The following is a 27,500-nucleotide window of genomic DNA, read 5'->3' on the forward strand; positions in this document are numbered from 1 at the left end:
GGAGTGGAGAACTGGGAGGCGGATTTCTTAAGTCGTCAGACTTTTCATCCGGGGGAGTGGGAACTTCATCCGGAGGTCTTTGCCTAAATACTTCGACGTTAAGGCAAACCAGAGATAGATCTCATGGCGTCTCGACAGAACGCCAAGCTTCCTCGTTACGGGTCCAGATCCAGGGATCCAGGAGCAGTCCTGATAGATGCTCTGACAGCACCTTGGGACTTCAGGATGGCTTACGTGTTTCCACCCTTCCCGTTGCTTCCGCGATTGATTGCCAGAATCAAACAAGAGAGAGCATCAGTGATTCTAATAGCACCTGCGTGGCCACGCAGGACTTGGTATGCAGACCTGGTGGACATGTCATCCTGTCCACCTTGGTCTCTACCTCTGAAACAGGACCTTCTGATACAGGGTCCCTTCAAACATCAAAATCTAACTTCTCTGAAGCTGACTGCTTGGAAATTGAACGCTTGATTTTATCAAGACGTGGGTTTTCTGAGTCAGTTATTGATACCTTAATACAGGCTAGGAAACCTGTTACCAGAAAGATTTACCATAAGATATGGCGTAAATACCTATATTGGTGTGAATCCAAAGGTTACTCTTGGAGTAAGGTTAGGATTCCTAGGATATTGTCTTTTCTACAAGAAGGTTTAGAAAAGGGTTTATCTGCTAGTTCATTAAAGGGACAGATCTCAGCTCTGTCCATTCTGTTACACAAACGTCTGTCAGAAGTTCCTGACGTCCAGGCTTTTTGTCAGGCTTTGACCAGGATTAAGCCTGTGTTTAAAACTGTTGCTCCACCATGGAGTTTAAACCTTGTTCTTAATGTTTTTCAGGGCGTTCCGTTTGAACCCCTTCATTCCATTGATATAAAGTTGTTATCTTGGAAAGTTCTATTTTTAATGGCTATTTCCTCGACTCGAAGAGTCTCTGAATTATCAGCCTTACATTGTGATTCTCCTTATTTGATTTTTCATTCGGATAAGGTAGTCCTGCGTACTAAACCTGGGTTCTTACCTAAGGTAGTTACTAACAGGAATATCAATCAAGAGATTGTTGTTCCTTCTTTATGCCCAAATCCTTCTTCAAAGAAGGAACGTCTACTGCACAACCTGGATGTAGTCCGTGCTCTAAAATTTTACTTACAGGCAACTAAGGAATTTCGACAAACGTCTTCTCTGTTTGTCATTTACTCTGGGCAGAGGAGAGGTCAAAAAGCTTCCGCTACCTCTCTTTCTTTTTGGCTTCGTAGCATAATTCGTTTAGCTTATGAGACTGCTGGACAGCAGCCTCCTGAAAGAATTACAGCTCATTCTACTAGAGCTGTGGCTTCCACTTGGGCCTTCAAGAATGAGGCCTCTGTTGAACAGATTTGCAAGGCTGCAACTTGGTCTTCGCTTCATACTTTTTCCAAATTTTCCAAATTTGACACTTTTGCTTCATCGGAGGCTATTTTTGGGAGAAAGGTTCTTCAGGCAGTGGTTCCTTCTGTATAAAGAGCCTGCCTATCCCTCCCGTCATCCGTGTACTTTTGCTTTGGTATTGGTATCCCAGAAGTAATGATGACCCGTGGACTGATCACACTTAACAGAAGAAAACATAATTTATGCTTACCTGATAAATTCCTTTCTTCTGTAGTGTGATCAGTCCACGGCCCGCTCCTGTTTTTAAGGCAGGTAAATATTTTTTAATTTATACTCCAGTCACCACTTCACCCTTGGCTTTTCCTTTCTCGTTGGTCCTTGGTCGAATGACTGGGAGTGACGTAGGGGGGAGGAGCTATATGCAGCTCTGCTGGGTGAATCCTCTTGCACTTCCTGTTGGGGAGGAGTAATATCCCAGAAGTAATGATGACCCGTGGACTGATCACACTACAGAAGAAAGGAATTTATCAGGTAAGCATAAATTATGTTTTTTTATTGCTTCTGGTTGCTAGAAGCTTGTTCTTTGGCATTTTTTCCCATTCCTGAAACTGTCATTTAAGGAATTTGATCAATTTTGCTTTATATATATGTTGTTTTTTCTCTTACATATTGCAAGATGTCTCACGTTGCATCTGAGTCAGAAGATACTACAGGAAAATCGCTGTCAAGTGCTGAATCTACCAAAGCTAAGTGTATCTGCTGTAAACTTTTGGTAGCTATTCCTCCAGCTGTTGTTTGTATTGATTGTCATGACAAACTTGTTAAAGCAGATAATATTTCCTTTAGTAAAGTACCATTGCCTGTTGCAGTTCCTTCAACATCTAAGGTGCAGAATGTTCCTGATAATATAAGAGATTTTGTTTCTGAATCCATAAAGAAGGCTATGTCTGTTATTTCTCCTTCTAGTAAACGTAAAAAATCTTTTAAAACTTCTCTCCCTACAGATGAATTTTTAAATGAATATCATCATTCTGATTCTGATGATTCCTCTGGTTCAGAGCATTCTGTCTCAGAGGTTGATGCTGATAAATCTTCATATTTATTTAAAATGGAATTTATTCGTTCTTTACTTAAAGAAGTACTAATTGCTTTAGAAATAGAGGATTCTGGTCCTCTTGATACTAATTCTAAACGTTTAGATAAGGTATTTAAAGCTCCTGTGGTTATTCCAGAAGTTTTTCCTGTTCCTAATGCTATTTCTGCAGTAATTTCCAAAGAATGGGATAATTTGGGTAATTCATTTACTCCTTCTAAACGTTTTAAGCAATTATATCCTGTGCCGTCTGACAGATTAGAATTTTGGGACAAGATCCCTAAAGTTGATGGGGCTATTTCTACCCTTGCTAAACGTACTACTATTCCTACGTCAGATGGTACTTCGTTTAAGGATCCTCTAGATAGGAAAATTGAGTCCTTTCTAAGAAAAGCTTATCTGTGTTCAGGTAATCTTCTTAGACCTGCTATATCTTTGGCTGATGTTGCTGCAGCTTCAACTTTTTGGTTGGAAACTTTAGCGCAACAAGTAACACATCGTGATTCTCATGATATTATTATTCTTCTTCAGCATGCTAATAATTTTATCTGTGATGCCATTTTTGATATTATCAGAGTTGATGTCAGGTTTATGTCTCTAGCTATTTTAGCTAGAAGAGCTTTATGGCTTAAAACTTGGAATGCTGATATGGCTTCTAAATCAACTTTACTTTCCATTTCTTTCCAGGGTAACAAATTATTTGGTTCTCAGTTGGATTCCATTATTTCAACTGTTACTGGTGGGAAAGGAACTTTTTTACCACAGGATAAAAAATCTAAAGGTAAAAACAGGGCTAATAATCGTTTTCGTTCCTTTCGTTTCAACAAAGAACAAAAGCCTGATCCTTCATCCTCAGGAGCAGTTTCAGTTTGGAGACCATCTCCAGTCTGGAATAAATCCAAGCCAGCTAGAAAGGCAAAGCCTGCTTCTAAGTCCACATGAAGGTGCGGCCCTCATTCCAGCTCAGCTGGTAGGGGGCAGGTTACGTTTTTTCAAGGAAATTTGGATCAATTCTGTTCACAATCTTTGGATTCAGAGCATTGTTTCAGAAGGGTACAGAATTGGTTTCAAGTTGAGACCTCCTGCAAAGAGATTTTTTCTTTCCCGTGTCCCAGTAAATCCAGTAAAAGCTCAAGCATTTCTGAAATGTGTTTCAGATCTAGAGTTGACTGGAGTAATTATGCCAGTTCCAGTTCCGGAACAGGGGATGGGGTTTTATTCAAATCTCTTCATTGTACCAAAGAAGGAGAATTCTTTCAGACCAGTTCTGGATCTAAAAATATTGAATCGTTATGTAAGGATACCAACGTTCAAGATGGTAACTGTAAGGACTATCTTACCTTTTGTTCAGCAAGGGAATTATATGTCCACAATAGATTTACAGGATGCATATCTGCATATTCCGATTCATCCAGATCATTATCAGTTCCTGAGATTCTCGTTTCTGGACAAGCATTACCAGTTTGTGGCTCTGCCGTTTGGCCTAGCTACAGCTCCAAGAATTTTTACTAAGGTTCTCGGTGCCCTGCTGTCTGTAATCAGAGAACAGGGTATTGTGGTATTTCCTTATTTGTACGATATCTTGGTACTTGCTCAGTCTTTACATTTAGCAGAATCTCATACGAATCGACTTGTGTTGTTTCTTCAAGATCATGGTTGGAGGATCAATTTACCAAAAAGTTCTTTGATTCCTCAGACAAGGGTAACCTTTCTGGGTTTCCAGATGGATTCAGTGTCCATGACTCTGTCTTTAACAGACAAGAGACGTCTAAAGTTGATTACAGCTTGTCGAAACCTTCAGTCACAATCATTCCCTTCGGTAGCCTTATGCATGGAAATTCTAGGTCTTATGACTGCTGCATCGGACGCGATCCCCTTTGCTCGTTTTCACATGCGACCTCTTCAGCTCTGTATGCTGAAGCAATGGTGCAAGGATTACACGAAGATATCTCAATTAATATCTTTAAAACCGATTGTTCGACACTCTCTAACATGGTGGACAGATCACCATCGTTTAATTCAGGGGGCTTCTTTTGTGCTTCCGACCTGGACTGTAATTTCAACAGATGCAAGTCTCACAGGTTGGGGAGCTGTGTGGGGATCTCTGACGGCACAAGGAGTTTGGGAATCTCAGGAGGTGAGATTACCGATCAATATTTTGGAACTTCGTGCAATTTTCAGAGCTCTTCAGTTTTGGCCTCTTCTGAAGAGAGAATCGTTCATTTGTTTTCAGACAGACAATGTCACAACTGTGGCATACATCAATCATCAAGGAGGGACTCACAGTCCTCTGGCTATGAAAGAAGTATCTCGAATTTTGGTTTGGGCGGAATCCAGCTCCTGTCTAATCTCTGCGGTTCATATCCCAGGTGTAGACAATTGGGAAGCGGATTATCTCAGTCGCCAAACGTTGCATCCGGGCGAATGGTCTCTTCACCCAGAGGTATTTCTTCAGATTGTTCAAATGTGGGAACTTCCAGAAATAGATCTGATGGCGTCCCATCTAAACAAGAAACTTCCCAGGTATCTGTCCAGATCCCGGGATCCTCAGGCGGAAGCAGTGGATGCATTATCACTTCCTTGGAAGTATCATCCTGCCTATATCTTTCCGCCTCTAGTTCTTCTTCCAAGAGTAATCTCCAAGATTCTGAAGGAATGCTCGTTTGTTCTGCTGGTAGCTCCGGCATGGCCTCACAGGTTTTGGTATGCGGATCTTGTCCGGATGGCCTCTTGCCAACCGTGGACTCTTCCGTTAAGACCAGACCTTCTGTCACAAGGTCCTTTTTTCCATCAGGATCTGAAATCCTTAAATTTAAAGGTATGGAGATTGAACGCTTGATTCTTGGTCAGAGGTTTCTCTGACTCTGTGATTAATACTATGTTACAGGCTCGTAAATCTGTATCTCGAGAGATATATTATAGAGTCTGGAAGACTTATATTTCTTGGTGTCTTTCTCATCATTTTTCCTGGCATTCTTTTAGAATACCGAGAATTTTACAGTTCCTTCAGGATGGTTTAGATAAGGGTTTGTCCGCAAGTTCTTTGAAAGGACAAATCTCTGCTCTTTCTGTTCTTTTTCACAGAAAGATTGCTATTCTTCCTGATATTCATTGTTTTGTACAAGCTTTGGTTCGTATAAAACCTGTCATTAAGTCAATTTCTCCTCCTTGGAGTTTGAATTTGGTTCTGGGAGCTCTTCAAGCTCCTCCGTTTGAACCTATGCATTCATTGGACATTAAATTACTTTTCTTGGAAAGTTTTGTTCCTTTTGGCCATCTCTTCTGCCAGAAGAGTTTTCTGAATTATCTGCTCTTTCTTGTGAGTCTCCTTTTCTGATTTTTCATCAGGATAAGGCGGTGTTGCGAACTTCTTTTGAATTTTTACCTAAAGTTGTGAATTCCAACAACATTAGTAGAGAAATTGTGGTTCCTTCATTATGTCCTAATCCTAAGAATTCTAAGGAGAAATCGTTACATTCTTTGGATGTTGTTAGAGCTTTGAAATATTATGTTGAAGCTACGAAATCTTTCCGTAAGACTTCTAGTCTATTTGTTATCTTTTCCGGTTCTAGAAAAGGCCAGAAAGCTTCTGCCATTTCTTTGGCATCTTGGTTGAAATCTTTAATTCATCTTGCCTATGTTGAGTCGGGTAAAACTCCGCCTCAGAGAATTACAGCTTATTCTACTAGGTCAGTTTCTACTTCCTGGGCGTTTAGGAATGAAGCTTCGGTTGACCAGATTTGCAAAGCAGCAACTTGGTCCTCTTTGCATACTTTTACTAAATTCTACCATTTTGATGTATTTTCTTCTTCTGAAGCAGTTTTTGGTAGAAAAGTACTTCAGGCAGCGGTTTCAGTTTGAATCTTCTGCTTATGTTTTCATTAAACTTTATTTTGGGTGTGGATTATTTTCAGCAGGAATTGGCTGTCTTTATTTTATCCCTCCCTCTCTAGTGACTCTTGTGTGGAAAGATCCACATCTTGGGTAGTCATTATCCCATACGTCACTAGCTCATGGACTCTTGCTAATTACATGAAAGAAAACATAATTTATGTAAGAACTTACCTGATAAATTCATTTCTTTCATATTAGCAAGAGTCCATGAGGCCCGCCCTTTTTTTTTTTTGTGGTGGTTATGATTTTGTATAAAGCACAATTATTCCAATTCCTTATTTTATATGCTTTCGCACTTTTTTCTTATCACCCCACTTCTTGGCTATTCGTTAAACTGAATTGTGGGTGTGGTGAGGGGTGTATTTATAGGCATTTTGAGGTTTGGGAAACTTTGCCCCTCCTGGTAGGAATGTATATCCCATACGTCACTAGCTCATGGACTCTTGCTAATATGAAAGAAATGAATTTATCAGGTAAGTTCTTACATAAATTATGTTTTTTACCTCTGTGATTACCTTGTATCTATGCCTCTGCAAACTGCCCCCTTATTTCAGTTCTTTTGACAGACATGCATTTTTAGCCAATCAGTGCTGACTCTTAGGAGCTTCACGTGCCGGAGCTCAGTGTTATCTATATGAAACACATGAACTAACGCCCTCTAGTGGTGAAAAACTGTCTGCTTTCCGATTAGAGGAAGTCTTCAAGGTCACATGAACCTCCTAGATTTAGCTTTCAACTAAGAATACCAAGAGAACAAAGCAAAATTGGTAATAAAAGTAAATTGGAAAGTTGTTTAAAATTACATACCCTATTTAAATCATGAAAGAGATTTTTTTTTTAACTTTACTGTCCCTTTAATGCAATTGCTTCAATTTCCCGCTTCTCACCATATTTGGAAAACTGTTTACATGTAAATAGGGGCTATTGTAGGGGGTGATATCTATAAATCATATGGCTTGGACAGCTGTTCTGATTGTAAGGTCAAATGTTCTTTTATCTATGATAACCTGTTATTTACCACCTCCACGCCAACAGCTACATGAAAAGATTCATATTTACATGTAAACATTTGGTGACTCTCTTGAATGGGAGGAAGCCTGAGGAAATAACTCCCTTATTTACCATCTCCTGATTTTCTTTGAGATAGACAGGGCATGGTAAACAAAGGCTTTTATGGTTTTTGTAACTAAATCAGGGCATTAAAGCAACGGTTCCTGTATTTTTCATGGCTAGTTAATATGACTAGAATATTATACCAGTACTGTACATAAATATGCTCATACATACAAACAATATATACATAGAAATGGAACTATAACATAAGCAATTTCCCAAACTGTAACAGTTAATAAGAAAAGACTGCAGCCAAATTCAGGGTATGAACGTGCAAATTGTGACAGTTGCTGCAAATAATCTAGAAAGGACTTTTTATATTGGGCTAACTTAATACATGACAAATTTCTAAGAAATGTAGGTGGCAGCTACTTACAGGATGGTAATATGTGTATGCAGACTAAACTTCTTTATTATAATACCTTGAGTTTCCTAAAACCTTGTCATCCATTATTTGAGGCCAGTGACAAAGTAATCTTCTTCCAAATCATTAGAAAAAAAGTAAAAATTCAGAAAATGACACATGTTTTAATTCAGTGTGAAATCCACGGCCAAGTTCGGTTCTGGGATTTCTTGATTGATTTTTTTTTTTGTTGGTACTTTGTAGTTATCCTACACAACGGTGATGTGCCACGCTATTGTTAGTTACCTACATAGTGGTGATGTGCAGCACTATTGTTAGCCTTCACAGCGGTGATGTACCGTACTATTGTTAGTTCCCTACACAGTGGTGATGTACCGTACTGTACTATTGTTAGTTCCCTACACAGCGGTGATGTGCCGCACTATTGTTAGTTCCCTACACAGCGGTGATGTACCGTACTGTACTATTGTTAGTTCCCTACACAGCGGTGATTTACCGTACTGTACTATTGTTAGTTCCCTACACAGCGGTGATGTTCCGCACTATTGTTAGTTCCCTACACAGCGGTGATGTGCCGCACTATTGTTAGTTTCCTACACAGCGGTGATGTGCCGCACTATTGTTAGTTTCCTACACAGCGGTGATGTGCCCCACTATTGTTAGTTCCCTACACAGCGGTGATGTGCTGCACTATTGTTAGTTCCCTACACAGAGGTGATGTGCCCCACTATTGTTAGTTCCCTACACAGCGGTGATGTGCCCCACTATTGTTAGTTCCCTACACAGCGGTGATGTGCCCCACTATTGTTAGTTCCCTACACAGCGGTGATGTGCCCCACTATTGTTAGTTCCCTACACAGCGGTGATGTGCCCCACTATTGTTAGTTCCCTACACAGCGATGATGTGTCCCACTATTGTTAGTTCCCTACACAGCGGTGATGTGCCGCACTATTGTTAGTTCCCTACACAGAGGTGATGTACCACACTATTGTTAGTTCCCTACACAGAGGTGATGTGCCGCACTATTGTTAGTTCCCTACACAGCAGTGATGTGCCGCACTGTTGTTGGCCTACACAGCGGTGATGTGCCGCACTATTGTTAGCTCCCTACATAGCGGTGATGTGCCGCACTATTGTTATTTATCCTACATAGCGGTGATGTGCCGCGCTATTGTTAGTTATCCTACACAGCTGCAATGTGCCGCACTATTGTCATTTAGCCTACACAGCTGCAATGTGCCGCACTATTGTTAGTTAGCCTACACAGCCGTGATGTGCCGCACTATTGTTAGTTGGCCTACACAGCCGTGATGTGCCGCACTATTGTTAGTTGGCCTACACAGCCGTGATGTGCCGCACTATTGTTAGTTGGCCTACACAGCCGTGATGTGCCGCACTATTGTTAGTTGGCCTACACAGCCGTGATGTGCCGCACTATTGTTAGTTGGCCTACACAGCCGTGATGTGCCGCACTATTGTTAGTTGGCCTACACAGCCGTGATGTGCCGCACTATTGTTAGTTGGCCTACACAGCCGTGATGTGCCGCACTATTGTTAGTTGGCCTACACAGCCGTGATGTGCCGCACTATTGTTAGTTGGCCTACACAGCCGTGATGTGCCGCACTATTGTTAGTTGGCCTACACAGCCGTGATGTGCCGCACTATTGTTAGTTGGCCTACACAGCCGTGATGTGCCGCACTATTGTTAGTTGGCCTACACAGCGGTGATGTGCTGTGCCATTTTCCTTCTTAATGAGGAGATTCCATGGCTTCATTCCTTACTTGTGGGAATACAGAACCTGGCCACCAGGAGGAGGCAAAGACACCCCAGCCAAAGGCTTAAATACCTCCCCCACTTCCCTCATATCCCAGTCATTCTTTGCCTTTCGTCACAGGAGGTTGGCAGAGAAGTGTCAGAAGATTCAGAGTAGTTCCTTATAAAGGGTATCTACCCTTTGAAATGGGACTGGAGTTTTAAGTAGTCTTGTCAGCCTCTCAGTGAGAGCATTGGCGAAAGTTAGAGTCTGGAGATGCAGGGAGAGTCTTTCTGCAAACCCATTCAGACTCGTATTAACAGCTCCTAAGCAATCAGTATTGACAAGTTTCACTGCCTGCTTCCATCACTCGAGTCCATGTCAGGAGCAATGCTACAAGACTGTCAAACTTGAGAGGCTGTGTTTCTGTTCCACGTCATAGATTCCGGTAAGATCGTTTCATTTATTTATACACACATGATAATGCAAGAAGACAGGGTCACAGTGTGGCTCCTTTTATCTGTATGGAATCAAGGGTTAATATCTTCTGAGGGGGGATTATTGAACAGTGGAGATTGGTCTCATAAATGTTTTATTTGATTATACTGGGTTATGTGTGAGATGTTTTCTGAAGCTCATAGGCTGAGGTTGGAACATACAGATTACTTCAGAGGCGCAGCCTTACAAGCTTGGCACGCTTTTGCTTAGCGGCGGCGGTCCTAGGTTGCGCACCATGTGAATGGGTGTGGTCGTAGCTTCACTTCCTATTCTGACCGTGCTGGTTATCGGAGAGAAGCGGTTTTCTCTGTGTGCCTGGGTCATAGGAGGTGGTGAGTGCCCAGCCATTGGGGTTATTCAGGTGCCGTATTTTATATTTATATAACGTTCTCTATTGTTATATTAGGACATAGCTATGGAGGACTCTGACGTTTTAGAGTGTACTCCCTCTATACCTAAGACTAATGCCTGTTTAAATTGTGAGGAGGCCGAGGTATACCCGCCCTCTCAATTATGTTCCACATGCCTAGAAAAAGTTATGTCAAAAAAATGTTTGATACCACTGAGCCTTCCACCTCTGAGGGGTCCCAGTCCCGTGAGGTGTTCACACTGCTTTCATCTCCTAATATACATGCAGTTTCCCATAGCACGCCTGATCCTCCATCTGGAGGAGGCCTTTTACCTCCAGACTTCACTGCGCAGTTACAAACAGCGGTGTCTGCGGCCATTAGTGCTTTACCTCGCCCTGCTAAGCGCAAGCGAAAGGTCAAATATTGCTATCTTTCCCAGGGGTCATCATCCAGTTTATTGGCTATAGCTGATAGACGATTGTTTGATGAAGTTCTTTCTGATACTTCAGAGTGTGAACTTTCTGGGTCGGAAACGGCTGCATCTAAGCCTCTTATTGCGGAGGAACCAGATTTTAGATTTAGGATGGAGCACTTTCGTTTTCTTTTAAAGGAAGTTCTGGCTACCTTAGAGGTTCCAGAGGCCAAACTTCCTGACAAACTTTTAATTCCTAAACTGGATAGAGTTTACGAAGACAGGGTTGTTCCTCAGACTTTCCCTGTTCCTGTAAAGATGGCAAGCAATAAGAACAAATGGGAGAGGATTGGTTCTTCCTTCACCCCTTCGTCTGCTTCTAAGAATATTTTCCCTGTTTTGGACTCTCATATGGAGTTGTGGGGTTTTGTCCCTAAGCTGAATGGCGCTGTCTCCACGCTTGCAAAACGCACTACTTTCCCGCTGGAGGATAGTTTGTCGTTCAAAAAGCCCATGGATAAAAAGATGGAAACTCTTTTTTAAGAAAGATTTATTTCAACCAGCGGTTGCGGGAGCGGCTACCTACTGGTGTGACTCCTTATCGGAATTGATCGAGGTGGAAGGTTCCCTCGATATTATTCTTGACCGAATTAAGTGTCGCTAATTCTTTTATTTGTGATGCGAATATGCAAATTATTCGTTTAAATGCTAAAATTGCTGTGTTTTCTGTTCAGGCCCGCCGTGCTCTTTGGCTCAAGTCTTGGTCTTCGGACTTGACTTCCAAGTCCAGACTCCTTTTCCCTTCCATTCAAGGGTAAGATTTTGTTTGGTCCAGGCCCGGACTCCATTATCCCCACGGTTACAGGGGGAAAGGGTGCCTTCCTACAGCAAGATATAAAGAACAGATCTAAGGGACAACCTAATAATTTCCGTTCCTTTCGTTCTGACAAATCCCAGCGTCAGCAATCCTCCGCTAAGACTTGGAAGCCGGCTCAGTCCTGGAATAATTCCAAGCAGAGCAAGAAGCCTGCTGAGACTAAATCAGCATGAAAGGGTCGCCCCCGATCCGTCTATGGATCAGGTAGGGGGCAGACTTTCGCTCTTTTTAGAAGCTTGGTTCAGGGATGTGCAGGATCCTTGAGTCCTGGAGGTCATTGCTCAGGGTTACAGAATTGGGTTCAAGTCTCTTCCACCCAAGGGCAGATTTCTCCTCTCAAATCTGTCATCAAAGCCAGAGAAGAGGGAGGCCTTTCTGGGGTGCGTCTGGGATCTGTCCTCCTTAGGAGTCATTGCCCTGGTTCCCATAGAGGAATGAGGCTTGGGATACTACTCAAACCTTTTCGTGGTCCCAAATAAGGAGGGAACTTTCCGTCCGATTCTAGACCTAAAGTGCTTAAACAAGTTTCTGAACGTCCCCTCGTTCAAGATTGAGACGCTAAGGTCTATCCTTGCCTTAGTCCAGAAAGAACAGTTCATGACCACTATAGATCAGAAGGATGCTTACCTTCATGTCCCAATCCACAGGGCATTGCAGTTGCACCTTACTTAGTCGAAAGGATCGTGCTTGTACCAGAATATCGTCCAACGGAAGAACATTCAGAATCTCTTCTCTTCTTCGATCCCACGGATGGAAGATAAACTTAGAAAAGGGTTCTCTTATTTCAAGCACCAGGGTAGAATTCCTTGGCTCTATAATAGACTCACTAGTCATGAGGATATTTCTTTCAGACCAGAGACGCTGCAAGCTGGCTTCGGCATGTCTTGCCATCCGGACGTCCTCAAGGCCCTCTGTGGCGTAGTGTATGGAGGTGATTGGTCTCATGGTGTCCAGCATGGACATAATTCCCTTTGCCAAGTTCCGTCTCAGACCTTTACATCTGTGCATGCTGAGACAGTGGAACGGCAATCATTCAGATCTGTCTCAACAAATCTCTCTGGACAACCATTAGAGATAATCGCTCTCTTGGTGGCTCTGTCCAGATCAAATGTCCCTAGGGACATCCTTTTTAAGACCATCCTGGGAGATTGTGACTACAGATGCAAGTCTTTCAGGATGGGGAGCAGTTTGGGGAGCCAAGAAGTCTCATGGCCTTTGGTCTCGGGAGGAGAGCTCTCTTCCGATCAACATTCTTGAACTTCGAGCAATCTTTAATGCTCTGAAGGCTTGGCCCCGTCTGGGTTCGTCCCAGTTTATCAGATTCCAATCAGACAATATCACCTCAGTGGCTTACATCAACCACCAGGGAGGAACGAGGAGCTCCCTATCAATGAGGGAGGTATCTCGGATTCTGGAGTGGGCAGAGGCCCACAATTGTTCACTGTCAGCGATCCACATTCCGGGTGTGGATAACTGGGAAGCGGATTTTCTCAGCACACAATCCTTTCATCTGGGGGAATGGTCTCTCTATCCGTGGTGTTTACGGAGATATGCAACAGGCGGGGGACTCCGGAAATCGGTCTCAATACCAAGCTGCCCAGGTATGGGTCGAGATCCAGGGATCCTCAGGCAGAGCTAATAAATGCATTAGTGGTGCCTTGGAGGTTCAGTCTAATATACCTTTTTCCGCCATTACCTCTTTATTTTTCTCCAGGATGGTCTGGAGAAGGGCCTTTCTGTTAGGGCCGAAATCTGTCCCTTAAGGGAGCTATCTGTTTTACTGCACAAGAGGCTCGCCGAGCTTCCAGATGTTCATTCTTTTGTTCAGGCTCTGAACAAAAGACTGAACATCGCATCTATCATAAGGTGTGGAGAACATTGCATCTATCATAAGGTGTGGAGAACTTGCTTATACTGGTGTGAAGAGCGTAGATTCCCCTGGCATAAGGTCAGGGTTTCCAGGATTCTTTATTTTTCTCCAGGATGGTCTGGAGAAGGGCCTTTCTGTTAGCTCCCTTAAGGGACAGATTTCGGCCCTATCTGTTTTACTGCACAAGAGGCTCGCCGAGCTTCCAGATGTTCAGTCTTTTGTTCAGGCTCTGGCTAGAATTCGGCCTGTTTTTAGATCTAGCCCTCCTCCTTGGAGTTTAAATCTTGTTCTTAAAGTTTTGCAGAAGGCTCCATTTGAGCCTTTGCATGTAGTTGCAAGGTTCTTTTTCTACTGGCCATTGCTTCGCCGCGCAGAGTCTCTGAAATGGCTGCCTTGCATTGTGAGCCTCCTTACCTAGTATTTCATGCTGATAAGGCTGTTCTTCGTACTAGGTTAGGTTTTTTTTCATATGGTCTTTTCAGATTGCAACATCAATCAGGAGATTGTGGTTTCTTCCTTGTGTCCTAATCCTCCTCCTTCGAAGGAACGGTTACTTTATAATTTGGATGTGGTTCGGTCCTTGAAGTTCTAGACAGACTTCTTCTTTGTTGTCTATTCTGAGAAGTGTAAGGGGCAAAATGCTTTTTCTACTTCCTTATCTTTTTGGTTGAGGAGCATTATTCACTTAGCTTATGAGACAGTGGGGCATAAGCCTCCTCAGAGGATTAAGGCTCATTCAACTAGGCCTCTTGGGCCTTCAAGAATGAGGCCTCTATGGATCAGATTTGTAGGGTGGCTACTTGGTACTCCTTACATACCTTTTCTAAATTTTACAAATTTGAAGTTTTTGCTTTGGCTGAAGCAGCTTTTGGGAGAAGGGTTTTGCAGGCTCTGGTGCCCTCAGAATAGGGTCCGCCTTACTTTTACCCTCCCGTTCATTCAGTGTCCTCTGGAGCTTGGTATATGTTTCCCAGTAAGGAATGAAGCCGTGGACTCTCCTCATATTAAGAAGGAAAACATAAATTATGCTTACCAGATCATTTCCTTTCCTTCTGTATGAGGAGAGTCAATGACCCCTGCCTGTATTCTCTGAAGGGCGGACCTAAATTTTGTTTTGTACTTCTGGCACCATTTATACTCTGATATTTCTCCTACTTTTCCTTGTTCCCTTGGCAGATCGACTGGGATATGAGGGAAGTGGGGGAGGTATTTAAGCCTTTGGCTGGGGTGTCTTTGCCTCCTCCTGGTGGCCAGGTTCTGTATTCCTACAATTAAGGAATGAAGCCGTATACTCTCCTCATACAGAAGGAAAGGAAATGATCTGGTAAGTATATAATTTATGTGTGTTTTTATAGCTGCCTTATCCTGCTTTTATGGTGTAACTGACACACATTATATACAGCGTTCCTTCACATATTCTCTCCTCGGCTGCTTCTGTATAAGTAGCCATCTAGGACTCTGGTTTTGGTTATTCAGTTATCCGTGTGATTATTTTATCAGTTTCAGCTTCAGTCATACGTGTGTTTATATTATGCAATATATTACTGTGAACCCTGACATAGCCAATTACACATTTAATGTGACATTTCATTCTGGCAAGTCCCTAAGGATTCCTCATGGGAACCGTAGCTTGTTTCCAGCGTACGCTTTTTTCCTTGTCAACTTAACTTGCATCCTTACTACAACAGGTTACAAATCTGATTTAATTTGTAAACCTTTTTGCTTTAGCTTTTCTGTACCTTATATATTAAAGGGACACTGAACTCAATTTTTTTTTCCTTTCATGATTCAGATAGAGCATCACATTTTATGCAACTTTCTAATTTACTCCTATTATCAATTTTTCTTCGTTCTATTGCTGTCTTTATTTACAAAGGCAGGAATATATGCTTAAAAGTTGGCCCAATTTTGGTTCAGAACTCTGGATAGCACTTGATGATTGGTGGGTACATTTAGCCACCAATCAGCAAGCTGTACCCAGGTGCTGAACCAAAGATGGGCCGGCAGGAGTGAATTAGAAAGTTTTTTAAAATTACATGCTGTATCTGAATCATGAAAGAAAAAACATTTGGTTCAGTATCCCTTTATAGTGAATGTAAATTTTCACTCATAAAAGTTTACATTGTAGCCCTTTTTTAAAAATACTTACATTTTCTTCCTTGCAAGCGTGGAACACCGGAGCAGCGATCCCCCCGCCCCCAGGTTGTCAGAAATCGTGAATCTAGCTTCCTCCAATAACTTCTTTCTTCCCCAGAGCAAACATTGCCTGAGGCCACGCCGTGATTGGAGGAAGCCGGATTTGTCATTTCTGACAAAAGGAGACAACCTGGGGGCAGGGGAATCACTGCTCCGGTGTAAGTATTTTAGAAAAAAAAACAGCAATGTAAACTTTCATGAATGAAAGTGCCCCTGTTTTTAATAGTGTTTTTTAAAAACAGGGCTTTCCTTTGTGAAAATTTACATTCACTTTAATATCAAAATCTCCTGATATGTATTTTTTTCATATCCTTAATGTCATGTAACTATATTTGTATTGTTTGCCTCACACCTCCCTCTCTCACACCTCCCCTTAATGAGACCTCTCTCTCACCCCTCGCCTTAATGAGACCTCTCTCACCCCTCGCCCTAATGAGACCTCTCTCACCCCTCGCCCTAATGAGACCTCTCTCTCACCCCTCGCCCTAATGAGACCTCTCTCTCACCCCTCGCCCTAATGAGACCCCTCTCTCACCCCTCGCCCTAATGAGACCCCTCTCTCACCCCTCGCCCTAATGAGACCTCTCTCTCACCCCTCGCCCTAATGAGACCTCTCTCTCACCCCTCGCCCTAATGAGACCTCTCTCTCACCCCTCGCCCTAATGAGACCTCTCTCTCACCCCTCGCCCTAATGAGTCCTCTCTCTCACCCCTCGCCCTAATGAGACCTCTCTCTCACCCCTCGCCCTAATGAGACCTCTCTCTCACCCCTCGCCCTAATGAGACCTCTCTCTCACCCCTCGCCCTAATGAGACCTCTCTCTCACCCCTCGCCCTAATGAGACCTCTCTCTCACCCCTCGCCCTAATGAGACCTCTCTCTCACCCCTCGCCCTAATGAGACCTCTCTCTCACCCCTCGCCCTAATGAGACCTCTCTCTCACCCCTCGCCCTAATGAGACCTCTCTCTCACCCCTCGCCCTAATGAGACCTCTCTCTCACCCCTCGCCCTAATGAGACCTCTCTCTCACCCCTCGCCCTAATGAGACCTCTCTCTCACCCCTCGCCCTAATGAGACCTCTCTCTCACCCCTCGCCCTAATGAGACCTCTCTCTCACCCCTCGCCCTAATGAGACCTCTCTCTCACCCCTCGCCCTAATGAGACCTCTCTCTCACCCCTCGCCCTAATGAGACCTCTCTCTCACCCCTCGCCCTAATGAGACCTCTCTCTCACCCCTCGCCCTAATGAGACCTCTCTCTCACCCCTCGCCCTAATGAGACCTCTCTCTCACCCCTCGCCCTAATGAGACCTCTCTCTCACCCCTCGCCCTAATGAGACCTCTCTCTCACCCCTCGCCCTAATGAGACCTCTCTCTCACCCCTCGCCCTAATGAGACCTCTCTCTCACCCCTCGCCCTAATGAGACCTCTCTCTCACCCCTCGCCCTAATGAGACCTCTCTCTCACCCCTCGCCCTAATGAGACCTCTCTCTCACCCCTCGCCCTAATGAGACCTCTCTCTCACCCCTCGCCCTAATGAGACCTCTCTCTCACCCCTCGCCCTAATGAGACCTCTCTCTCACCCCTCGCCCTAATGAGACCTCTCTCTCACCCCTCTCTCTCACCCCTCCCCCTAATGAGACCTCGCCCAAATGAGACCTCTTTCTCTCTCTCGCCCTAATACTCTCCCTAAAGAAACCTCTCTCTCTTTCTTTCTCTCTCTGTCTCTCTTTCACCCCTCGCCCTAATGAGACCTCTTTCTCCCCCCTCACCTAATGAAATCTTTCACGCTTGGATCTAATGAAACCTCCCTCTCTCGCCCTAATGAAATCTCTCTCATGCGTCACCCTGAGACCTCCCACACCCATTATCCTAATCAAATCTCTCACGCCTCACCCTAATGAGACATTCCTCCATCAGGGTGTATACTTTAGGTTCCTGCTAATCCCACATAAAATGTACTGCAAGAAGAATACCTTGTACATACCATTTAACCTGTAAACTTTGGATCACTTGTTCTCTTGCCCTCTATAAATGTTCCTCACTGGGCAAGATGAGTTAACAGTAACGGTATAAGAATTACACACACATAATGTGTAAAGATATTGTTTGTATTTCATTCGAACAACAAAAACAATCTCTACATCTCTTTACTGATTTCTATCAAATGCCACTCGCCTCATGTCATCCTTAAATGACCTAACAGCTTAAATGTGATTAACGTAGTAACAATTTAAAAAGCAATTAGAGCTGCGCTGTCATTTTGTTTATTTTTACTGCTGAAATGTTATAAAAAGTCTTTATCTGGACACCTTTACCTTGTTGGCTCATGTTGCATAAAATAAAGAGATTTCCCCTGTACGTAATGCATACAGTGCTGGCTTAGCTGACAACAAAGGCCTGAGGTACTGGACACACACCGCTGGATTTCAAACAATTTGTGTGCAATTATTTTTTATATGGATTACCTCATTGTCCCCTGGAATAGAGAGGGGGCTGATGGGGCAGGGAATGAGTCATCGGATTACATAGCTGCATAAGGCCGCGTGGTGCCTGCTTAACATGCGCAACCTGTTACTGCCCTGATTTTGGGTCTTAGCAGTTTAAGCTGCTCTGTTGCATCAGCAACTTGAGGGGGAAAAAAAGTCTGGACCTGACTATGTCATAGTTGAGGCTTCTGCTATGTCTTGCAATGCAGCGTAAGGTTGCGTACTTTCTATAATGTCTTGTATAAATGATCTGTGTGCGTCGTTTTATTTTATATTAATCTTAGTTTAAAAAAAAAAGCTGGAGCTGTTAGTCAGATAAGGGGGAATGGGTTTCATGTGCAAGTGTATTTACCACAAATACTGTTAACCCGCTGATCATATAGTGTCAGCAGACGTCCGCTATAGAGACCCAAGACAAGTGTAAAGCAAGGAGTGATTATTATTAGATAAATAGCTAGAAAAGTAATAATTTTGTTGTTTACAATAATAATAAATTGTGCATTTGCCCATCATTACTGTGTGCGTTGTCCTGTGCTGTCATTTATCTTGTTCCCTATTCTCCCAGTGACAAGCAGATTTATCACCAGGTAATACAGTAATGAACAGGAGCACAACCTCCATCGAGTACTATACGTGCGACACCCCAGTCATATTGTTGTCTCTGGAACTGTGACAAATCTATTGTGACCTCAGCAGAGCCTGGAATTAATTTAGCACATTTTTTTTTTTTTTTTATCACAAAATCTCCCTGGGTAGTTGCATAATAAGCAGTCCTAAAATCAATGTGTGTTACACTTATTTATCTTCACCCTGATGTGATTATAAAACTATTTAGTAATAACTTAAAGGGATAGGAAAGACAAAATTAAACTTGTATGATTCAGATAGAGCATGTTATTTTAAGACACTTTTAAATTCACTTCTATTTTCAAATGTGCTTCGCTCTCTTAGTATCCCTTGTTAAAAAATGAATGCGCACATATCATACACTAGTGGGAGCTAGCTGCCGATTGGTGCCTGCACACATTTGTCTCTTGTGATTGGCTAACTAGATGTGTTCAACTAGCTGCCAGTAGTGCTATGCTGTCCCTTCAGCAAAGGATAACAAGAGAATGAAGAAAATTTGATAATAGAATTAAATTGGAAAGTTGATTAAAATGTGTATGTTCTATCTGTATCATAAAAGAAAATTTGGGGGTTTACTATTCCTTTAAGCACAGACGCTAGAACAAAACTCATTGTGTCTGTTTTATTGAGCTGAATTAAGGATAATTTATCTTATGGCTCTTTTCACATTTGTACAATATTGGTCTTTAGAATGTGCCATACAGATTAATTAATATTGCCAGAATGAGGATCTGTGTTTTTGTATCAAATTTTGTAATATGTTTAATAGTTTTGTTTCCTTTTTTTTTTTTTTTTTTTTAGTCCTGGCCGCTCTCAGTTTTCATATGATGGAGAGATAGTGTTGATGAACCATGTGTATAAAGAGAGATTTCCCAAGGTAAGGCTCATTATAAGAGCGTTATAACAAGCATAATATTTGCATAATAGCACAAGCGGTCTGTGTATTACTGGATACAAGACTGTATTTACCTGTCAGTGTTTCATTATCTGCTACATATGATAACACGCTGAGTGTAACACACAGTGTAGGTGAGGCACAGCACATGTGTGTTTATTTGTGGTTTGTGCATTTAAAGGGACACTAATCCCATTTTTTTTTTATTTCATGGTTTTGATAGAGCATACAATTTTAAGCAACTTTCTTATTTACTCCTATCAATTTTTCTTCATTCTTTTGCTATCTTTATTTAAAAAGCAGGAATTTTAATATTTGGAGCCAGCCTATTTTAGGTTTAGCACCCTGGATAGTGCTTGCTTATTGGTGGCTACATTTAGCAAACCAATAAGCAAGCATAACCCAGGTTCTGAACCAAATATGGGCAGGCTCTTAAGCTTTACAATCCTGCTTTTTAAATAAGGATAGCAAGAGAACAAAGAAAAATAGATAAAATTAGTAAATTCGAAAGTTGCTTAAAATTGCTGCTCTATCTGAATCATGAAAAAAAATTTGCGTTTAGTGTCCCTTTAAGGCTTCTGCTTAAGAAGCAGGTTAAGTCGCACGTTATTGTACCACATGCTGACTAGTTTACTTGGCGTTAGTTCACATCAGTTTGATTTCTAGCTGCAATGTTACTGGTGTCCAGAGGTGAACTTTAGAAATAAATGAAGTATAAAACTGCACAAAAACATCACATCTAATAACAAGATGCGTCTCTAGATCTGTAGAATCCTAGAGGTTTATACTCATGTTATTCGGTGTAAATTGCCCAAATCTGTAATATCCCTAGAGGCAAACACAGCTCATTTCCAGGGGTTAAATCACACGCGATTGTCAGCTCATCTTTTGTGCGTTTTGTTGTTTCCTGAAGGCGACCGCACAGATGGAAGAACGATTAGCTGATTTCATCACTTCCAATGCTCCAGAGAATGTGCTGCCACTTGCAGATGGCGTTCTGAGCTTCATTCATCACCAAGTGATCGAACTGGCACGTGACTGCCTGGGTAAATCCCGAGATGGGCTCATTACCTCCCGGTACTTCTACGAACTTCAGGAAAACCTAGAGAAACTCCTGCAAGACGTGAGTACCCAGCGAATAACTATACGCCATGTTATAGCTAATATAAATCTCCTGATTCATGACTGTGTATTTGCTCTGAATAATTTCCCTTATTGTAATTGCACACTAACAGGACAGGCTTTTACTGTCTATTCAGATTCAGCAGCAGTTTGACCTCTTATTACATATTTACTTAAATATGTCCTCCGCTGTACACGTTTGTATTAAAGGATCAATCTGCTTCAAATAATGCATACACAAATCCGTTAGAGCATGTAATTTTGTCCCAAAATTCATAAAGTCCCACTTGGAAGCTGTGGTGACTGTAAAATAAATTGATACAGGAGCAATTGTACTTACTCACCCGTCACCACCTGTGTCCTGCTCACAATGCACAAGTGGGACTTAAAGGGATAGGAAAGTCAAATTAAACGTGCATGATTCAGATAGAGCAAGTCATTTTAAGACCCTTTAAAATTCACTTCTATTTTCAAATATTCTTCGTTCTCTTTATCCCTTGTTAAAAAATGAATACGCACATATCATACACTAGTGAGAGCTGCTGCTAATTGGTGCCTGCACACATTTTGTCTCTTTTGACAAATAGATATTTTCAGCTTCCTGTCGGTAGTGCAATGCTGTTCCTTCAGCAATGGATAACAAGAGAATGAAGATAATTTGATAATAGAATTAAATTGGAAAGTTGTTAAAAATTGTATGTTCTATCTGAATCATAAAAGAAAATTTTGGGGTTTACTATACCTTTAACCCCAGTATATCACCCCTTTGTGGGATTAAAGTGATAGTAAATCCTAGCATTTGTGAAACGCCAGGATTTACCAGTGACACAAATAAAGGGGACTTTCAGTCATGAAGTATAAAATACTTCATGCTGAAAGTTCTTTTATTTGTCCGAAGCGTTTGCCACACTGAACTGCTCAGGCTGCTGCAATTGCGATATTTCATGCCCAAAATCACGATATTCATTTTCTCTTGTTAAGTGTATCCAGTCCACGGATCATCCATTACTTTTGGGATATTCTCCTTCCCAACAGGAAGTTGCAAGAGGATCACCCACAGCAGAGCTGCTATATAGCTCCTCCCCTCACTGCCATATCCAGTCATTCTCTTGCAACTCTCAACAAAGATGGAGGTAGTAAGAGGAGAGTGGTGTATTATAGTTAGTTTTATTTTTTCTTCAATCAAAAGTTTGTTATTTTTAAATGGTACCGGTGTGTACTATTTTATCTGCTAGAAGAAGAATCTGCCTGCGTTTTCTATGATCTTAGCAGAAGTAACTAAGATCCACTGCCGTTCTCACATATTCTGAAGTGAGGTAACTTCAGAGGGGGAATGGAGTGCAGCTTATCCTGCAATAAGGTATGTGCAGTTAACATATTTCTAGGGATAGAATTTGCTAGAAAATGCTGCTGATACCGGATTAATGTAAGTTAAGCCTAAATACAGTGATTTAATAGCGACTGGTATCAGGCTTATTACCAGAGATACATACTCTTATAAAAGTGAAATATAAAACGTTTGCTGGCATGTTTAATCGTTTTTATATATGCTTGGTGATAAAACTTATTGGGGCCTAGTTTTTTTCCACATGGCTGGCTTGATTTTTGCCTAGAATCAGTTTCCTGAGGCTTTCCACTGTTGTAATATGAGTGGGAGGGGCCTATTTTAGCGCTTTTCTGCGCAGCTAAAATTAGACAGACATTCAGCTTCCCTCTGCATGATACAGGACATCTCTGAAGGGCTCAAAAGGCTTCAAAAGTCGTGTTTGAGGAGGGTAACAACCACAGTAGACCTGTGGCAGTTGTTGTGACTAGTATTAAAAATTTTTTTTTTCATTTGTTATTCCGTTTTTGGTATTAAGGGGTTAATCATCCATTTGCAAGTGGGTGCAATGCTCTGCTAACTTGTTATATACACTGTAAAAATTTCGTTAGTGCAACTGCCTTTTTTCACTGTTATTTCAAATTTTGACAATTTGTTTTTCTTAAAGGCGCAGTAACGTTTTTTATATTGCTTGTTAACTTGGCTTAAAGTGTTTTCCAAGCTTGCTAGTCTCATTGCTAGTTTGTTCAAACATGTCTGACACAGAGGAAACTACTTGTTCATTATGTTTAAAAGCCATGGTGGAGCCCCATAGGAGAATGTGTACTAAATGTATTGATTTCACCTTAAACAGTAAAGATCAGTCTTTATCTATAAAAGAATTGTCACCAGAGGGTTCTGTCGAGGGGGAAGTTATGCCGACTAACTCTCCCCACGTGTCGGACCCTTTGCCTCCCGCTCAAGGGACGCACGCTAATATGGCGCCAAGTACATCAGGGACGCCCATAGCGATTACTTTGCAGGACATGGCTGCGATCATGGATAATACCCTGTCAGCGGTATTAGCCAGATTGCCTGAATTAAGAGGCAAGCGCGATAGCTCTGGGGTTAGACGAGATACAGAGCGCGTAGATGCTGTAAGAGCCATGTCTGATACTGCGTCACAATATGCAGAACCTGAGGACGGAGAGCTTCAGTCTGTGGGTGACATCTCTGACTCAGGGAAACCTGATTCAGAGATTTCTAATTTTAAATATAAGCTTGAGAACCTCTGTGTATTGCTTGGGGAGGTGTTAGCTCCTCTGAATGACTGTGACACAATTGCAGTGCCAGAGAAATTGTGTAGACTGGATAAATACTATGCAGTGCCGGTGTGTACTGATGTTTTTCCAATACCTAAAAGGTTTACAGAAATTATTAGTAAGGAGTGGGATAGACCCGGTGTGCCGTTTTCCCCCCTCCTATATTTAGAAAAATGTTTCCAATAGACGCCACTACACGGGACTTATGGCAGACAGTCCCTAAGGTGGAGGGAGCAGTTTCTATTTTAGCAAAGCGTACCACTATCCCGGTTGAGGACAGTTGTGCTTTTTCAGATCCAATGGCTAAAAAATTAGAGGGTTACCTTAAGAAAATGTTTATTCAACAAGGTTTTATTTTACAGCCCATTGCATGCATTGCGCCTGTCACTGCTGCAGCAGCGTTCTGGTTTGAGGCCCTGGAAGAGGCCATCCATACAGCTCCATTGACTGAAATCATTGACAAGCTTAGAACACTTAAGCTAGCTAACTCATTTGTTTCTGATGCCATTGTTCATTTGACTAAACGAACGGCTAAGAATTACGGATTCGCCATCCAGGCGCGTAGGGCGCTATGGCTTAAATCCTGGTCAGCTGACGTGACTTCAAAGTCTAAATTACTCAACATTCCTTTCAAGGGGCAGACCTTATTCGGGCCTGGTTTGAAAGAAATTATTGCTGACATTACTGGAGGTAAGGGTCATACCCTTCCTCAGGACAGGGCCAAATCAAGGGCCAAACAGTCTAATTTTCGTGCCTTTCGAAATTTCAAGGCAGGTGCAGCATCAACTTCCTCTGCTTCAAAACAAGAGGGAACCTTTGCTCAATCCAAGCAGGCCTGGAAATCTAACCAATCCTGGAACAAGGGCAAGCAGGCCAGAAAGCCTGCTGCTGCCTCCAAGACAGCATGAAGGAACGGACCCCTATCCGGCAACAGATCTAGTAGGGGGCAGACTTTCTCTCTTCGCCCAGGCGTGGGCAAGTGATGTTCAGGATCCCTGGGCGTTGGAGATCATATCTCAGGGATATCTTCTGGACTTCAAAGCTTCTCCTCCACAAGGGAGATTTCACCTTTCAAGATTATCTGCAAACCAGATAAAGAAAGAGGCATTCCTACGCTGCGTGCAAGACCTCCTAGTAATGGGAGTGATCCATCCAGTTCCGCGGACGGAACAAGGACAGGGTTTTTATTCAAATCTGTTTATTGGTTCCCAAAAAAGAGGGAACCTTCAGACCAATTTTGGATCTAAAGATCTTAAACAAATTCCTCAGAGTTCCATCATTCAAGATGGAAACTATTCGAACCATCTTACCCATGATCCAAGAGGGGTCAGTACATGACCACAGTGGACTTAAAGGATGCCTACCTTCACATTCCGATTCACAAGAATCATCATCGGTTCCTGAGGTTTGCCTTTCTAGACAGGCATTACCAATTTGTAGCTCTTCCCTTTGGGTTGGCTACAGCCCCAAGAATTTTTACAAAGGTTCTGGGCTCACTTCTGGCGGTTCTAAGACCGCGAGGCATAGCGGTGGCTCCTTATCTAGACGACATCCTGATACAGGCGTTAAGTTTTCAAATTGCCAAGTCTCATACAGAGATAGTTCTGGCATTTCTGAGGTCGCATGGGTGGAAAGTGAACGAAGAAAAGAGTTCTCTATATCCTCACAAGGGTTTCCTTCCTAGGGACTCTTATAGATTCTGTAGAAATGAAAATTTACCTGACGGAGTCCAGGTTATCAAAACTTCGAAATACTTGCCGTGTTCTTCACTCCACTCCGCGCCCTGCGGTGGCTCAGTGCATGGAGGTAATCGGCTTAATGGTAGCGGCGATGGACATAGTGCCATTTGCGCGCCTGCATCTCAGACCGCTGCAATTATGCATGCTCAGTCAGTGGAATGGGGATTACACAGATTTGTCCCCTCTTCTAAATCTGGATCAGGAAACCAGAGATTCTCTTCTCTGGTGGTTATCTTGGGTCCACCTGTCCAAGGGTATGACCTTTCGCAGACCAGATTGGACGATTGTAACAACAGATGCCAGCCTTCTAGGTTGGGGTGCAGTCTGGAATTCTCCTGAAGGCTCAGTGATAGTGGACTCAGGAGGAGAAAGTCCTCCCAATAAATATTCTGGAGTTAAGAGCAATATTCAATGCTCTTCTAGCTTGGCCTCAGTAGCAACCCTGAGGTTCATCAGATTTCAGTCAGACAACATCACGACTGTGGCTTACATCAATCATCAAGGGGGGACCAGAAGCTCCCTAGCGATGTTAGAAGTATCCAAGATAATTCGCTGGGCGGAGACTCACTCCTGCCACCTATCAGCGATCCATATCCCAGGTGTAGAGAACTGGGAGGCGGATTTTCTAAGTCGTCAGACTTTTCATCCGGGGGAGTGGGAACTCCATCCGTAGGTGTTTGCTCAATTAGTTCATCGTTGGGGCAAACCAGAACTGGATCTCATGGCGTCTCGCCAGAACACCAAGCTTCCTTGTTACGGATCCAGGTCCAGGGACCCAGAAGCGGCACTGATAGATGCTCTAGCAGCGCCTTGGTTCTTCAACCTGGCTTATGTGTTTCCACTGTTTCCTCTGCTCCCTCGACTGATTGCCAAAATCAAACAGGAGAGAGCATCGGTGATCTTGATAGCGCCTGCGTGGCCACGCAGGACTTGGTATTCAGACCTAGTGGACATGTCATCCTTTCCACCATGTACTCTGCCTCTGAGACAACACCTTCTAATAAAAGGTCCTTTCAATCATCCGAATCTAATTTCTCTGAGACTGACTGCATGGAGATTGAACGCTTATCCCATCAAAGCGTGGCTTCTCAGAGTCAGTCATTGATACCTTAATACAGGCACGAAAGCCTGTCACCAGGAAAATTTACCACAATATGGCGTAAATATCTTCATTGGTGTGAATCCAAGAATTACTCATGGAGTAGGGTTAGGATTCCTAGGATATTGTCCTTCCTCCAAGAGGGTTTGGACAAAGGATTATCAGCTAGTTCTTTAAAGGGACAGATTTCTGCTCTGTCTATTCTTTTACACAAGCGTCTGGCAGAAGTTCCAGACGTTCAGGCGTTTTGTCAGGCTTTAGTTAGAATTAAGCCTGTGTTTAAACCTGTTGCTCCCCCATGGAGCTTAAACTTGGTTCTTAAAGTTCAAGGGGTTCCGTTTGAACCCCTTCATTCTATTGATATCAAACTTCTATCATGGAAAGTTCTGTTTCTGATGGCTATTTCCTCGGCTCGGAGAGTCTCTGAGTTATCTGCCTTACATTGTGATTCTCCTTATCTGATCTTTCATTCAGATAAAGTAGTTCTGCGTACAAAACCTAGGTTTTTACCAAAGGTGGTTTATAACAAGAATATCAATCAAGAGATTGTTGTTCCATCATTGTGTCCTAATCCTTCTTCAAAGAAGGAACGTCTTTTGCATAATCTAGACTTAGTCCGTGCCTTGAAGTTTTACTTGCAAGCTACTAAAGATTTTCGTCAAACATCTTCCCTGTTTGTTGTTTACTCTGGACAGAGGAGAGGTCAAAAGGCCTCAGCAACCTCTTTCTTTTTGGCTTCGGAGTATAATCCGTTTAGCCTATGAGACTGCTGGACAGCAGCCCTCTGAAAGGATTACAGCTCATTCTACTAGAGCTGTGACTTCCACCTGGGCCTTTAAAAATGAGGCTTCTGTTGAACAGATTTGCAAGGCTGCGACTTGGTCTTCGCTTCATACCTTTTCCAAATTTTCCAAATTTGATACTTTTGCTTCTTCGGAGGCTGTTTTTGGGAGAAAGGTTCTACAGGCAGTGGTTCCTTCCGTTTAAGTTCCTGCCTTGTCCCTCCCATCATCCGTGTACTTTAGCTTTGGTATTGGTATCCCACAAGTAATGGATGATCCGTGGACTGGATACACTTAACAAGAGAAAACATAATTTATGCTTACCTGATAAATTTATTT

General features: G+C 42.6%; 1 protein-coding gene across 7 annotated transcripts in view; it reads left to right on the forward strand.

The window, feature by feature from the left end:
- LOC128640941 (microtubule-associated serine/threonine-protein kinase 2) overlaps positions 1–27,500 on the forward strand; it is a 538,333-nt gene that overhangs the window by 369,953 nt on the left and 140,880 nt on the right. For all 7 annotated transcript variants that reach the window (XM_053693406.1, XM_053693407.1, XM_053693409.1 and 4 more), the window contains 2 exons: positions 19,701–19,776; positions 20,708–20,917. In XM_053693406.1, the coding sequence (XP_053549381.1) occupies positions 19,701–19,776; positions 20,708–20,917 (286 nt within the window). The remainder of the gene's footprint in view (positions 1–19,700; positions 19,777–20,707; positions 20,918–27,500) is intronic.

This window comes from Bombina bombina, chromosome 10 (assembly GCF_027579735.1).
Source record: "Bombina bombina isolate aBomBom1 chromosome 10, aBomBom1.pri, whole genome shotgun sequence".
In the NCBI taxonomy this organism is placed as follows: Eukaryota; Metazoa; Chordata; class Amphibia; order Anura; family Bombinatoridae; genus Bombina; species Bombina bombina.